Raw genomic sequence first — 12671 nt, 5'->3', positions numbered from 1 at the left:
AGTCGCTTGTCAAATGACAGTATCTTTCAAGAATAATGTTGTTTGTCCAATATCCATATCCATCCAGATTGTAGACCGAAGTCGCTTATCAAATGACAGTATCATTCAAGACTAATGTTGTTTGTTGAATATCCGTATCTTTCAAGATTGTAACCCGACGATTCAAGTTTTCACGACAGTATCCATCCAGATTGTAGACCGAAGTCGCTTGTCAAATGACAGTATCTTTCAAGATTGTAGACCGAAGTCGCTTGTCGTGTTTGCTTATATTCAACCAATGCATGTTTCCTTCCAATCAGTGTATGTCTAGCAGCATGTAACTCTCCAACATTACCCCTCCTCCACCCAAGTTTTCCTCCATACTGCCGATGTTATGCAGACAATGTTTTTCTGTTGGTGTTTTATACAGTTGTCCCTCCTCCACCCCAAGTCGTCCTCCATACTGCCGATGTTATGCAGACAATGTTTTTTTTTGCTATTCATATTTCTTTAATGTGCTGGATGTTACTACTGAGCACTGATTGAATGATGACAATATCTTTCAAGATTGTAGACCGAAGTCGCTTGTCAAAGGACAGTATCTTTCAAGACTTAAGTTTTTTGTTGAACGACAGAATCCATCCAGATTGTAGACCAAAGTCGCTTGTCAAATGACAGTATCTTTCAAGAATAATGTTGTTTGTCCAATATCCCGTATCCATCCAGATTGTAGACCGAAGTCACTTATCAAATGACAGTATCATTCAAGACTAATGTTGTTTGTTGAATATCCGTATCTTTCAAGATTGTAACCCGACGATTCAAGTTTTCACGACAGTATCCATCCAGATTGTAGACCGAAGTCGCTTGTCAAATGACAGTATCTTTCAAGATTGTAGACCGAAGTCGCTTGTCGTGTTTGCTTATATTCAACCAATGCATGTTTCCTTCCAATCAGTGTATGTCTAGCAGCATGTAACTCTCCAACATTACCCCTCCTCCACCCAAGTTTTCCTCCATACTGCCGATGTTATGCAGACAATGTTTTTCTGTTGGTGTTTTATACAGATGTCCCTCCTCCACCCCAAGTCGTCCTCCATACTGCCGATGTTATGCAGACAATGTTTTTTTTTGCTATTCATATTTCTTTAATGTGCTGGATGTTACTACTGAGCACTGATTGAATGATGACAATATCTTTCAAGATTGTAGACCGAAGTCGCTTGTCAAATGACAGTATCTTTCAAGACTTAAGTTTTTTGTTGAACGACAGAATCCATCCAGATTGTAGACCGAAGTCGCTTGTCAAATGACAGTATCTTTCATAAATAATGTTGTTTGTCCAATATCCGTATCCATCCAGATTGTAGACCGAAGTCGCTTATCAAATGACAGTATCATTCAAGACTAATGTTGTTTGTTGAATATCCGTATCTTTCAAGATTGTAAACCGACGATTCAAGTTTTCACGACAGTATCCATCCAGATTGTAGACCGAAGTCGCTTGTCAAATGACAGTATCTTTCAAGATTGTAGACCGAAGTCGCTTGTCGTGTTTGTTTATATTCAACCAATGCATGTTTCCTTCCAATCAGTGTATGTCTAGCAGCATGTAACTCTCCAACATTACCCCTCCTCCACCCAAGTTTTCCTCCATACTGCCGATGTTATGCAGACAATGTTTTTCTGTTGGTGTTTTATACAGATGTCCCTTCTCCACCCCAAGTCGTCCTCCATACTGCCGATGTTATGCAGACAATGTTTTTTTTGTTATTCATATTTCTTTAATGTGCTGGATGTTACTACTGAGCACTGATTGAATGATGACACAATATCTTTCAAGATTGTAGACCAAAGTCGCTTGTCAAAAGACAGTATCTTTCAAGACTTAAGTTTTTTGTTGGACAGAATCCATCCAGATTGTAGACCGAAGTCGCTTGTCAAATGACAGTATCTTTCAAGAATAATGTTGTTTGTCCAATATCCATATCCATCCAGATTGTAGACCGAAGTCGCTTGTCAAATGACAGTATCTTTCAAGAATAATGTTGTTTGTCCAATATCCGTATCCATCCAGATTGTAGACCGAAGTCGCTTATCAAATGACAGTATCATTCAAGACTAATGTTGTTTGTTGAATATCCTTCCTTATCTTTCAAGATTGTAAACCGACGATTCAAGTTTTCACGACAGTATCCATCCAGATTGTAGACCGAAGTCGCTTGTCAAATGACAGTATCTTTCAAGATTGTAGACCGAAGTCGCTTGTCGTGTTTGCTTATAATCAACCATGTTTCCTTCCAATCAGTGTATGTCTAGCAGCATGTAACTCTCCAACATTACCCCCCTCCCCCCATGTTCCCCTATATCCTCGCAGGATATTTAAAGCATCTTCTTGATTTCATCGTACAGCACCAGCACAAAAGCGCCACCAGTGCCACGAAGAACGTTAGAGAACGCACCTTTGAAGAATGCACTTCCACCTTCCTGTCGCATTATCTTTGACCAGCAGTCAATGGTACCCTTGTAGATGACATCTTTACGTCCACTCTGCATCATCATTCGACGACGCACGGTATCAAATGGATAAGATACAACACCAGCACTAGTGGTGACAACTTGAGCTACCATCCAAGACACCAAGATGCTTGATTTCAGATTGTCAGGAAGAAGACCCTTAACAGTGTCAAAGCAACCAAAGTATGATGCACGGTAGATGATAATGCCCTATAAATTGAAATATGACATAATTAATATTATAATAAAAATCTCATTGACCAATCAATATAATTATAAATTATAAGTTATTCATTTTTTCCAAATCAACTTTAAAGAGTACATACCTGGACTGAAACACCAAACCCACGGTAGAGTCCAGTAATGCCATCTGACTTGAGTGTCTTTTTCAGGCAGTCACCAAGTCCGGTAAATTCTCGCTTACCAGCACTAGCTGATCCAATATCAGCAGCAAGACGAGTACGAGCAAAATCCAATGGGTACACAAAGCACAAAGATGTTGCACCAGCAGCACCACCTGAAGCCAAGTTTCCAGCAAAGTAACGGAAGAACTGTGTGTTTTTATCAACACCTGACAAGAACATCTGCTTGTATTTATCCTTAAATGCAAAGTTGAGTGCTTGAGTTGGGAAGTAACGGATGACGTTAGCCAAGTTACCACGCCATAGTGATGAGACTCCCTGCTCTTTGGATACACGAGTGAAGCAATCTACGATACCCTTGTATTGATTCTCAGGTGCAATTTGTTTTGATACGGCTTGAACCTGTTAAAAAAAAACACACACATACAAATGTAGTCTCAACTTTGTGAACACGTGAAAACAATTGCACATGAAATAACAAGTATGTAGATATTAAAATGTTATATTGTTAAATATGAATTGAAATGCTAATAATAATAGACAATTATTCTAAAAATACATATATAGTTGTCATTTAAATACTATATAAAGTCATATAAAATAAATAAGATGTAATTTTTCACATCTGTAGTTAAACCATGATTATGTTGTCACTAAAACTCATTTGAAAAATGAACTGAAAAATATTTTCTAGAATGTTACAGCAAACACCTAATTTGTTCTTTTTTGGCATAATAAATAAATTAACTCTATATCACAATACAAATGTAATCATTAGATTGTATTAATCTGAAAAAAAAGTAAAATTGTAATTGCCTAATTTTCAAAATTATTTATCATATTTTAATGTAAACACAATACAACTATACATTTGACCTACAATGTTTATTTCTAGCACCATGGAACTTTAGCGTGGCAATAAAAAGGGTCAAGAAGAAAACATAAATTTTTGTTCTTCATAATTTTTTTAATAATTATTAATTTCTTAGTAGTCAAAATGTTTACAATCAATGAGGTGAAGGAAAAGTAAAATTAAATGATTGGCATAGTAGTAGTGTTACGGGAAGTTCACATGAGACCTTTTAGTTTATAGACAATGAGTGGAAGACAACCTTAGCTACGACTACAACACTCGTTGCTATGACAACAAGTGTCCACCATCTTGCATTGTATTGTGACGTGACACACTGATTGTGTCACAAAGGGCTGACGACATCGTCGACATTGTAGGAATAATCTCAATTGTTTTTATTTTAAAATTATTTATCCTCATTGGTTAATCAAGAATCGAAAAAAATCAGAAGAAATATCGAATCGAATCGACAGGCCAATTCAATGATCGATCAATGAAACGATTGCTTATTCCGTTGTCATTTGGAGATACTTATTATACATTTAAATGTTCTGTAATAATGTTTTGTTTTGAAATTAAAATGAGTCGACAGGACACAGATTGTTCCATGCCTGTTTGTAGACAACTGTGATGTCATAACGCGACCGGATTGTCCAGATATTTCAAACGTTTTGCAACATTTATTTATTTTTCATTCGTTATTTCGACCTTTATATTCCTAATAACTTACTTGTAAATATGCATTTATGCAAACTATTGATACAACAATATTGTGTTCCCAAAATTTAAACAGTTCATAGGTTTGTTTGTAAAAAAATAGCCCTGAGAATGATTGTCTCTCCATCATTGTGACATAGTTCGTTGTCCGTCTTGATGTCATAAGCGTCGGCGCTATGACAACAATGCACGAATAAATCGACGCGCAAGTAATTTATTGTAATTTCAATAACTATTTACATAACAACTATATTAATATTTGAAATATTACGTTACTATGTCTGCTACACAACATTAAGTACAAGAACACAATTGAAATACTAACATATAGTTCAGAACTATACCGCGTTCGGCGCCAACACAAATTGATACAAAGTAACTAAAAAATCTTGTCAACAAATTTTCAAACGCGAATGAAATTCAAAAAAAAAAAAAATCTTGTCGTACCTGTAACAACAACTTGACTCTTTCAATGGGTGCAACAGTTGTCTTGGAAATAGCGGCGGCAGTGCCACCAGCCATTAAATCCTTGAAAAAGGCGGTTATGTCGAATTGCTTAGACATGTTGACTAAGTTATGTATGATACCAGTCACTGCAAACTAAATCTAAATATCCAGAAAGAATGGGTGGAGTAAGTCCGGGTAGAGGTGATTGTTGTCCGAAGATCAGAAAGCGAATGAGGATGTGGAGGCATGTCCGCAAATTTATAGCCGTCCACTGAATCGGCGACTGTGACGACATGAATGAAAAGACCCTATCACCGCAATCGTGCCACCATGAGAATATAGTGCGACGGACTATCGCTACTATGTCAATAATAGGAGCACCTATCAGAGATATTTACTATTGTTAATCTCAGTGTAATTTTTTATCAATAAAATAATCAGCTTTTGTGACGTATTTTTCGTTTAAAAAAGTTTTTTTATGGGGCGAATCGCGAAACAGAAAATATAATCCTTCCGCGCCGTGAGAAAAACAACTCTGTTCCGTCATAAAAGTATTTGTTCGTTTCTCGACGCTTCGAGATAAACGCGACAAAAACTTTGTTTACGTCGATAAACGCTGTCAATTGACAACAAATATAAAATCGTTTGTTGCTTGTTGACAAACCAATTATCGACTATAACAGAATATAAACACACACAGTCAAACACAATGTACAACTATTGTCGACAAAGCGTTCACGTGATTAAACCAACAATTGTAATAATCATGAAGTTGACAAAATTAAACTGAATCATACTTGTTGAACTAAATAAAATAAAATATATAATTTTTAGTAAAAATATGCAAAAGTAGGAACACTAATAAATACGTGTGAACAACCTAGAATTACTGTAAGCATCCGGTAGTATAACTGTGATTCGTTACATGAAAACGTTTACGCACAGGACACATGGCGTTTTCTTATCGAACTATCCGTTTGTATAAATGTGTTGGGAAAAGTAACATGTCTACAGACAACCATTTCAAACAAATTATTAGATCTAGTCAGAACAGACATCGTAACGTAACCGGATTAAAAGCGCCGCAAACCAACGGCTAGTATAACCCAATCCGCGATAGTTTCGTAACACTTGGTGTACTACCATGAGGAGTTTTGGGTCAGGAAAAATAAACATCTGCATATTAAATCTAATCTCTAGTAAATATTCCATCTTCGCCCGACAAGGTCCGTTTATTTGAGTGTATGCTTACCTTTCGCGAAACCGTCTAATTTGGATGATAAATATTTTAAGAATTTTCTTAGAAACACGAAAAGACATAACAAAATGGGCATTTATTTTAATTGACTTTAAAATGATACACGATGATAAGGACCATAAATATTGTATTTGAAACTTAAGATAGAAAAGATACAAATCTTAAGTTTCAAATAAAATATTCATGGTCCTTATCATCGTGTATCATTTAAAAGTCAATTAAAATAAATGCCGATTTTATTATGACATTTTTACAATAAAACATTTATTAGTGTCATATTTCATTCTGAATATGAGAAGTTTAGTCTCATTACATTAGAGATCTATTGTTTATGTTTTAATGGTAACATTCATGAAACAGTTACATAGAATGTCACTTCGGCATGAACTGGTTTTTAATGGAAATATATAAAAACCCAGGCAGACCCTCACACACACACACACACACACACACACACACACACACAATTCCATTGTTCTTCATATGAATGTATTCATCATGATTTCTTTAACACAATCGGCGAGAATTGTTTAGGCCTCAAAACTTCTATGATCCGTAGAAATTAAATTATATTAATTATGATACATCTAAATTCATGCATCATGCATTCAATAGAAGACACAATGAACTGTTTGTACCGATTTAGTTATCATATATTTTTTTATTCAGAAGTACATGTACAATTATGTCATTTATTCTTCTTCTTAGCATTTATTCGTATGTTTACAAGTTGTTAATGAAATTATGTCACTCTAATAAAATACTAGTACTACACAAAATTACAAAATGCTCTGAGCGATGACCGCCCCCCTTTTAGAATTATTTGAATTTAAAAGTAACTTTTCCTAAAGTAATGATGGGTGATCATAATATAACAAATAGTTTAAATCAATGGCTATTTTGAAAAGTATGCACTACACAAGATTCAAACAGTATACCATATTTGCTCAAACAGAAGAGCATCTGTAATAGCAAATAAGCATATTTGTTCTATTAGAAGTACATCTCTAATTCATCTTTTCACAAGCAATGTCTGGCTAGTTTGACAATGGGTGCTGGTCATCTTGCTCATTTAACAAAGCGTTTTTGATTTGTCAAATCGACACATCTTCATTAACATAGACACATGCATTACTAAGTAACACAGCAAATACTTTACCTAAGTAACCAAATGTTTACCTTATTATCTCTCGAATATTTTTTTTGTTTTGTTAAAAAAAATGGTGAATTTTCATTTCTTTTAACATGATCCCGAAACTCCCACCAAATTATTTGAAATTCACTATTTTTTGTTTACAAAACTAATAAAAAGTTGTCCCAACATTGCCAGTCTATTGATTATCGTCAAGTTCCATTTCTCCAGTCATCACATCCACCATTTCAAGATACCATGGTTACATAGATCATGGTTTTGTGGCTTTCTTGCTCTTAACAAAATCTCAGCAGCCATTTCATCTAAGGTCTATTTATTCCATTAGTTGGACACAAGAATAGATTCACAGCATTACATGCAAGGAGTAAGATTTCATTCAAGATTGTGATTTGTAGAGTGAAGAGAAAGCAAAAACATTTGAATCGCATGTATAAATTGAAAATCCTATTATTCTTATTAGTAGCACACGACATACACTTACGTAAAATACAGAGGTACGGTATTCAATTTTTGGTTTATACTCACTTCTAGTGGAGATGCGATTCTAATTGAATAAATACGGTATTAGAGTTTTATGAATTTTGCAGCAAATGAGTACTCTAATTTATTTATGATTTACAAGAAATCATACCTCACTGCGCATATCTAAATTATTTAAACGTGCATGGAAATACATGTCACCCTGCAGTAGTGTAACTAGACTTTGCTATACATGGTTTTTATAATGAGCCAGTGTGGTGGTGTCTGAACATGTTTAACAGTAAAAGTTATTTGTCAGATAATACAAGACCGGTGGTTCAACATAATGCTTAATTTCAACAAAACAAAATAAGTTACAAAACAGATGATATTAGAGTAAAAATTCATAGTTTTATTTACTTTTTAATAAATAAGTCTAAAACAAACAAAATTTTAAATACAACATAGCAGCATATCAAGTTTACCAGCAAAATCTTGTACATGTACATTTAAGCTAGTAGTCACTTCATGGTTGGTCTATAGCCACTCCACGGTTGGTCTATTGCCACTCCAGTTAGTCTATAGCCACTCCACGGTTGGTCTATCACCACTCCATGGTTGGTCTATAGCCACTCCATGGTTGGTCTATCACCACTCCACGGTTGGTCTATAGCCACTCCACGGTTGGTCTATCACCACTCCATGGTTGGTCTATCACCACTCCACGGTTGGTCTATCACCACTCCATGGTTGGTCTATCACCACTCCACGGTTGGTCTATAGCCACTCTACGGTTGGTCTATAGCCACTCCACAGTTGGTCTATAGCCACTCCACAGTTGGTCTATAGCCACTCCACGGTTGGTCTATTGCCACTCCACAGTTGGTCTATTGCCACTCCATGGTTGGTCTATTGCCACTCCATGGTTGGTCTATTGCCACTCCACAGTTGGTCTATAGTCACTCCATGGTTGGTCTATAGCCACTCCACAGTTGGGGTATAGCCACTCCACGGTTGGGGTATATGCCACTCCACGGTTGGTCTATTGCCACTCCACGGTTGGTCTATCGCCACTTCACAGTTGGGGTATAGCCACTCCACGGTTGGTCTATCACCACTCTACAGTTGGTCTATCACCACTCTACAGTTGGTCTATCACCACTCCATGGTTGGTCTATCACCACTTCATGGTTGGTCTATCGCCACTTCACAGTTGGGGTATAGCCACTCCACGGTTGGTCTATCACCACTCTACAGTTGGTCTATCACCACTCTACAGTTGGTCTATCACCACTCTACAGTTGGTCTATCACCACTCCACAGTTGATCTATCACCACTCCATGGTTGGTCTATCACCACTCCTTGGTTGGTCTATTGTCACTCCACAGTTGGTTTATCACCACTCTACGGTTGATCTATTACCACTTCATGATTGGTAAGCAAAGTTAGGATCAAAAATTTTGAAGTCAACTCACAATCTTGCAGAAAACCTACAGTTGCTTTACAACAACAAGTCACTATTATTTGTAACAATTTCCAATATGAAACACACTGTTTTTTCAAGAATGTTGCATTTTTTAATTGTTTGATGAAATAAATTATTTTTTGGACTGAAAGTTGTGATTACGATACATATTGTCATAGATACATGAACAAAGTCTGTAAAAATGAACACTATTTTTCACATTGAATAGCCCAATTAGACAACAAACTTACAAATTGCATCTTCTAACAATTTATCCAAAAAAAGTTTTACAAACAAGTTACACACATTTTTAGTGGATCATCTTCATTTTATAATCTCATTTCTAATTTTAGACGAAATTATCATAATTTCCTTTTCACCACCAGTTTCCTCTTTTCATCACAAAAATCCCATTTACTGTCAGCACTTTCCTTCAGAAGACTGACAAATATAGGCAGATTTTTTTGAGTTAAAACTGAAAATTGACTCAACGTTTGTCTGTTGGCTCCAAACATAGTGTTCATTTTAAAAAATATTGAAGATCATAAGAAAAAAATGCAGAATAATTTGGGCGAGAAAGTCCAGAGGTGAAAAGGTTAAAATGGCGATCAACATTAAAAAAAAAATATAAGAAACAAATTACATGGGTGTATTCTTATTATTATATGCATACAGACTCCCCAAAGAAATACCCATGTCATTGTCAGGCTATAACCCTGATGACAATGTCAAATATATTGTGTGTATTGAGTTAGCAGTATTTATAAATGCACTGTCCTGCAGTGCTAGTATATGTATCTAAAATATAGAACAACTAATACTGACTAACAAATCCGTACAAATATCTTTTCTGAAATAAGTACATGATGTATAGCATAATTTTTTTCTGATAAAAATACATCTCAGATTTCAATTTGAATATATAAAGAGTTATAAATTTTTTAATTTGTCTCGACTCATCCAAGGAAAGCATGTATTTCATCTTGTTTGTAGCCAAACTCTTCAAAAAGCCTGTGAATGGATAAAGGAAGTTAGTGTCAATAAAATGTACGATTGAAAATATATATCAATATTAGTGAAAATAAAAAAATAAAACTTCATACAAAGCAGTGAAAATTAATTCCAGTTAAAATAAAGTATTTCACAGTAGTGAGAACAGCTCAAGAATGGTAGGAAAACATACATGAATGATAACATTTATGATGGCCTTAATTATTAGTATATATTTTGACATGTCAAAGTGAGATTCCATCAGGAAACCCTCGACAGAAAGATATAATTTTAATTCATGCTCTCACAAGCCACATGAAAAATGTTTACATATATTTAATTAACACATGTACCTACTAGCCACATGCATAATTTTACATATATTTAATTAACACATGTACCTACTAGCCACATGCATAATTTTTACATATATTTAATTAACACATGTACCTACTAGCCACATGCATAATTTTACATATATTTAATTAACACATGTACCTACTACCCACATGCATAATTTTACATATATTTAATTAACACATGTACCTACTAGCCACATGCATAATTTTACATATATTTAATTAACACATGTACCTACTAGCCACATGCATAATTTTTACATATATTTAATTAACACATGTACCTACTACCCACATGCATAATTTTTATATATATTTAATTAACACATGTACCTACTAGCCACATGCATAATTTTACATATATTTAATTAACACATGTACCTACTACCCACATGCATAATTTTACATATATTTAATTAACACATGTACCTACTACCCACATGCATAATTTTACATATATTTAATTAACACATGTACCTACTACCCACATGCATAATTTTACATATATTTAATTAACACATGTACCTACTAGCCACATGCATAATTTTACATATATTTAATTAACACATGTACCTACTACCCACATGCATAATTTTACATATATTTAATTAACACATGTACCTACTACCCACATGAATAATTTTTACATATATTTAATTAACACATGTACCTACTAGCCACATGAATAATTTTACATATATTTAATTAACACATGTACCTACTACCCACATGCATAATTTTTACATATATTTAATTAACACATGTACCTACTACCCACATGCATAATTTCCATATTCACACAAATAAACTATTGATGTAATAACAAAGTGCACTTTAACTTACAACACAAACTGGTTTAAATCCAGTCACAGAGGGATGTGATCCCCATATTTGGATGTCATCTCCTTATTTGGATATAAAACACCATGTTTGGATGTAAACACCATATTTGGATGTGATGACTACTTTTGGGCATTAAAAGTCTTACTTACTGTACTGCAGTCATTGTAAATGGTGTGGGTCCACAGATACAGATTAGAGTTTGTGCATCACTGCTAGGTTTTGGTGCAAAACTCTCCAGTATATCTGAACGAATTCTACCAGTTGGTCCATCCCAGTCATCCTCTGCTGCAGACAGTATGTGGGTACAATGGAATCTGAAAGCAAAAGATAACTACAAATGTATATTGGAAACAAGTTCTGATTGTTGAGCTTCTCTATTTGATGGACCTTAAATGAAAATGGCCACCGAGATCTCGTTGAGAGTGAGGGAGCAACAACCTTGTTTTTGCCTCTCAAGTTGTGTTCCATTCTCTTTTTTCTAGGTGTCCACAGTTTCTATTACCATGGTTACACACAGAGATCAGAGGAAGAGTGAAATGACAAGAAGGAATGAAACATATTTGAAGAATAAAAACAAGAAGGTAATGTAAGCAAATTCTGTTTTCCATGATATTTATACTGGTTTCAGGTGACAGTGCTCAGTTTGGACAGTTTTTAAATTTAAAAAAGCAATAATTCTTTTTGTGTATTTTGTGTAATAATTACTTTTTGCAATTTAAAGCGGGAGGGTCGTCATCTGCGCACGCATGGGAATTGAGTTCCAAGCGATGATAACACACGCTAAAATTGCAAAGGCTCATGGGTATACAATTGTTTGTAAACAATGACACACTATGGCCATCTGACGCTTGTGCAGATGACGAATCCCTCGCTTTAAGGTAAATTTCCAAAAATACACAATTATATACCGTACTTCCCTGAGTATAAGCCCAAGGGCCTGAACATGTAAAATCGGGAAAATTAGGAGGTGGTTTTATACTAGAGGACCACCTCAGAAAGACAATTTTTTGGTGGGTTTAAAATTATAACCATCTTCCCAACCAAGAAAGATTATCCAAATTACATTTTTCATTCACATTCACAGTCTTGGAGAAATATTACATCTTTTTGAGAAAAAAAAAAGCGAAACGAGTCGTTATTGATTTCCACAACACAAGAAACAAGCATCCCGCCAGTCGTGGATTATAATTTGTAAACAATAGACATAGTCACACGATGTGATAGCGGCTTTAAACAATACAAGTCAATTTTGTAAAATTAGCACCTCT

At 34.9% G+C, this 12671-nt stretch overlaps 2 protein-coding genes across 2 annotated transcripts in view; both read right to left on the bottom strand.

Annotated features, from left to right (window-relative positions):
• Positions 1-2361: 2361 nt before the first annotated feature.
• Positions 2362-4992, bottom strand: LOC100377397 (ADP/ATP translocase-like). Its single transcript, XM_002739936.1, has 3 exons — positions 4876-4992; positions 2823-3260; positions 2362-2706 (listed from the first exon to the last, which is right to left on the bottom strand). The coding sequence occupies exons 1-3, from the start codon at positions 4990-4992 to the stop codon at positions 2362-2364; spliced, it is 900 nt and encodes a 299-aa protein (XP_002739982.1).
• A 3144-nt stretch (positions 4993-8136) lies between these two features.
• The window catches only part of LOC102810184 (cytochrome b5 reductase 4-like), a 31687-nt gene continuing 27152 nt past the window's right edge, over positions 8137-12671 (bottom strand). The window contains exons 15-16 of the mRNA XM_006823032.3: positions 11553-11717; positions 8137-10222 (exon numbers count right to left, since the gene is read on the bottom strand). Of these exons, the coding sequence (XP_006823095.1) occupies positions 10168-10222; positions 11553-11717 (220 nt within the window). The 3' untranslated portion in view covers positions 8137-10167. The remainder of the gene's footprint in view (positions 10223-11552; positions 11718-12671) is intronic.

This window comes from Saccoglossus kowalevskii, chromosome 18 (genome assembly GCF_978046115.1).
Source record: "Saccoglossus kowalevskii chromosome 18, keSacKowa6.1, whole genome shotgun sequence".
In the NCBI taxonomy this organism is placed as follows: Eukaryota; Metazoa; Hemichordata; class Enteropneusta; family Harrimaniidae; genus Saccoglossus; species Saccoglossus kowalevskii.
This window is presented reverse-complemented; position numbering and strand designations above follow the sequence as displayed.

What these genes read in the sequence shown, in the direction of transcription:
- LOC100377397 (XM_002739936.1), bottom strand. Translation starts at nt 4,992, where the DNA reads ATGTCTAAGCAATTCGACATAACCGCCTTTTTCAAGGATTTAATGGCT. An exon ending in GAGTCAAGTTGTTGTTACAG is followed by an intron (nt 3,261 to 4,875) that starts GTACGACAAGAT and finishes TTTTTTTAACAG; the next exon opens with GTTCAAGCCGTATCAAAACA. An exon ending in GGTTTGGTGTTTCAGTCCAG is followed by an intron (nt 2,707 to 2,822) that starts GTATGTACTCTT and finishes TTCAATTTATAG; the next exon opens with GGCATTATCATCTACCGTGC.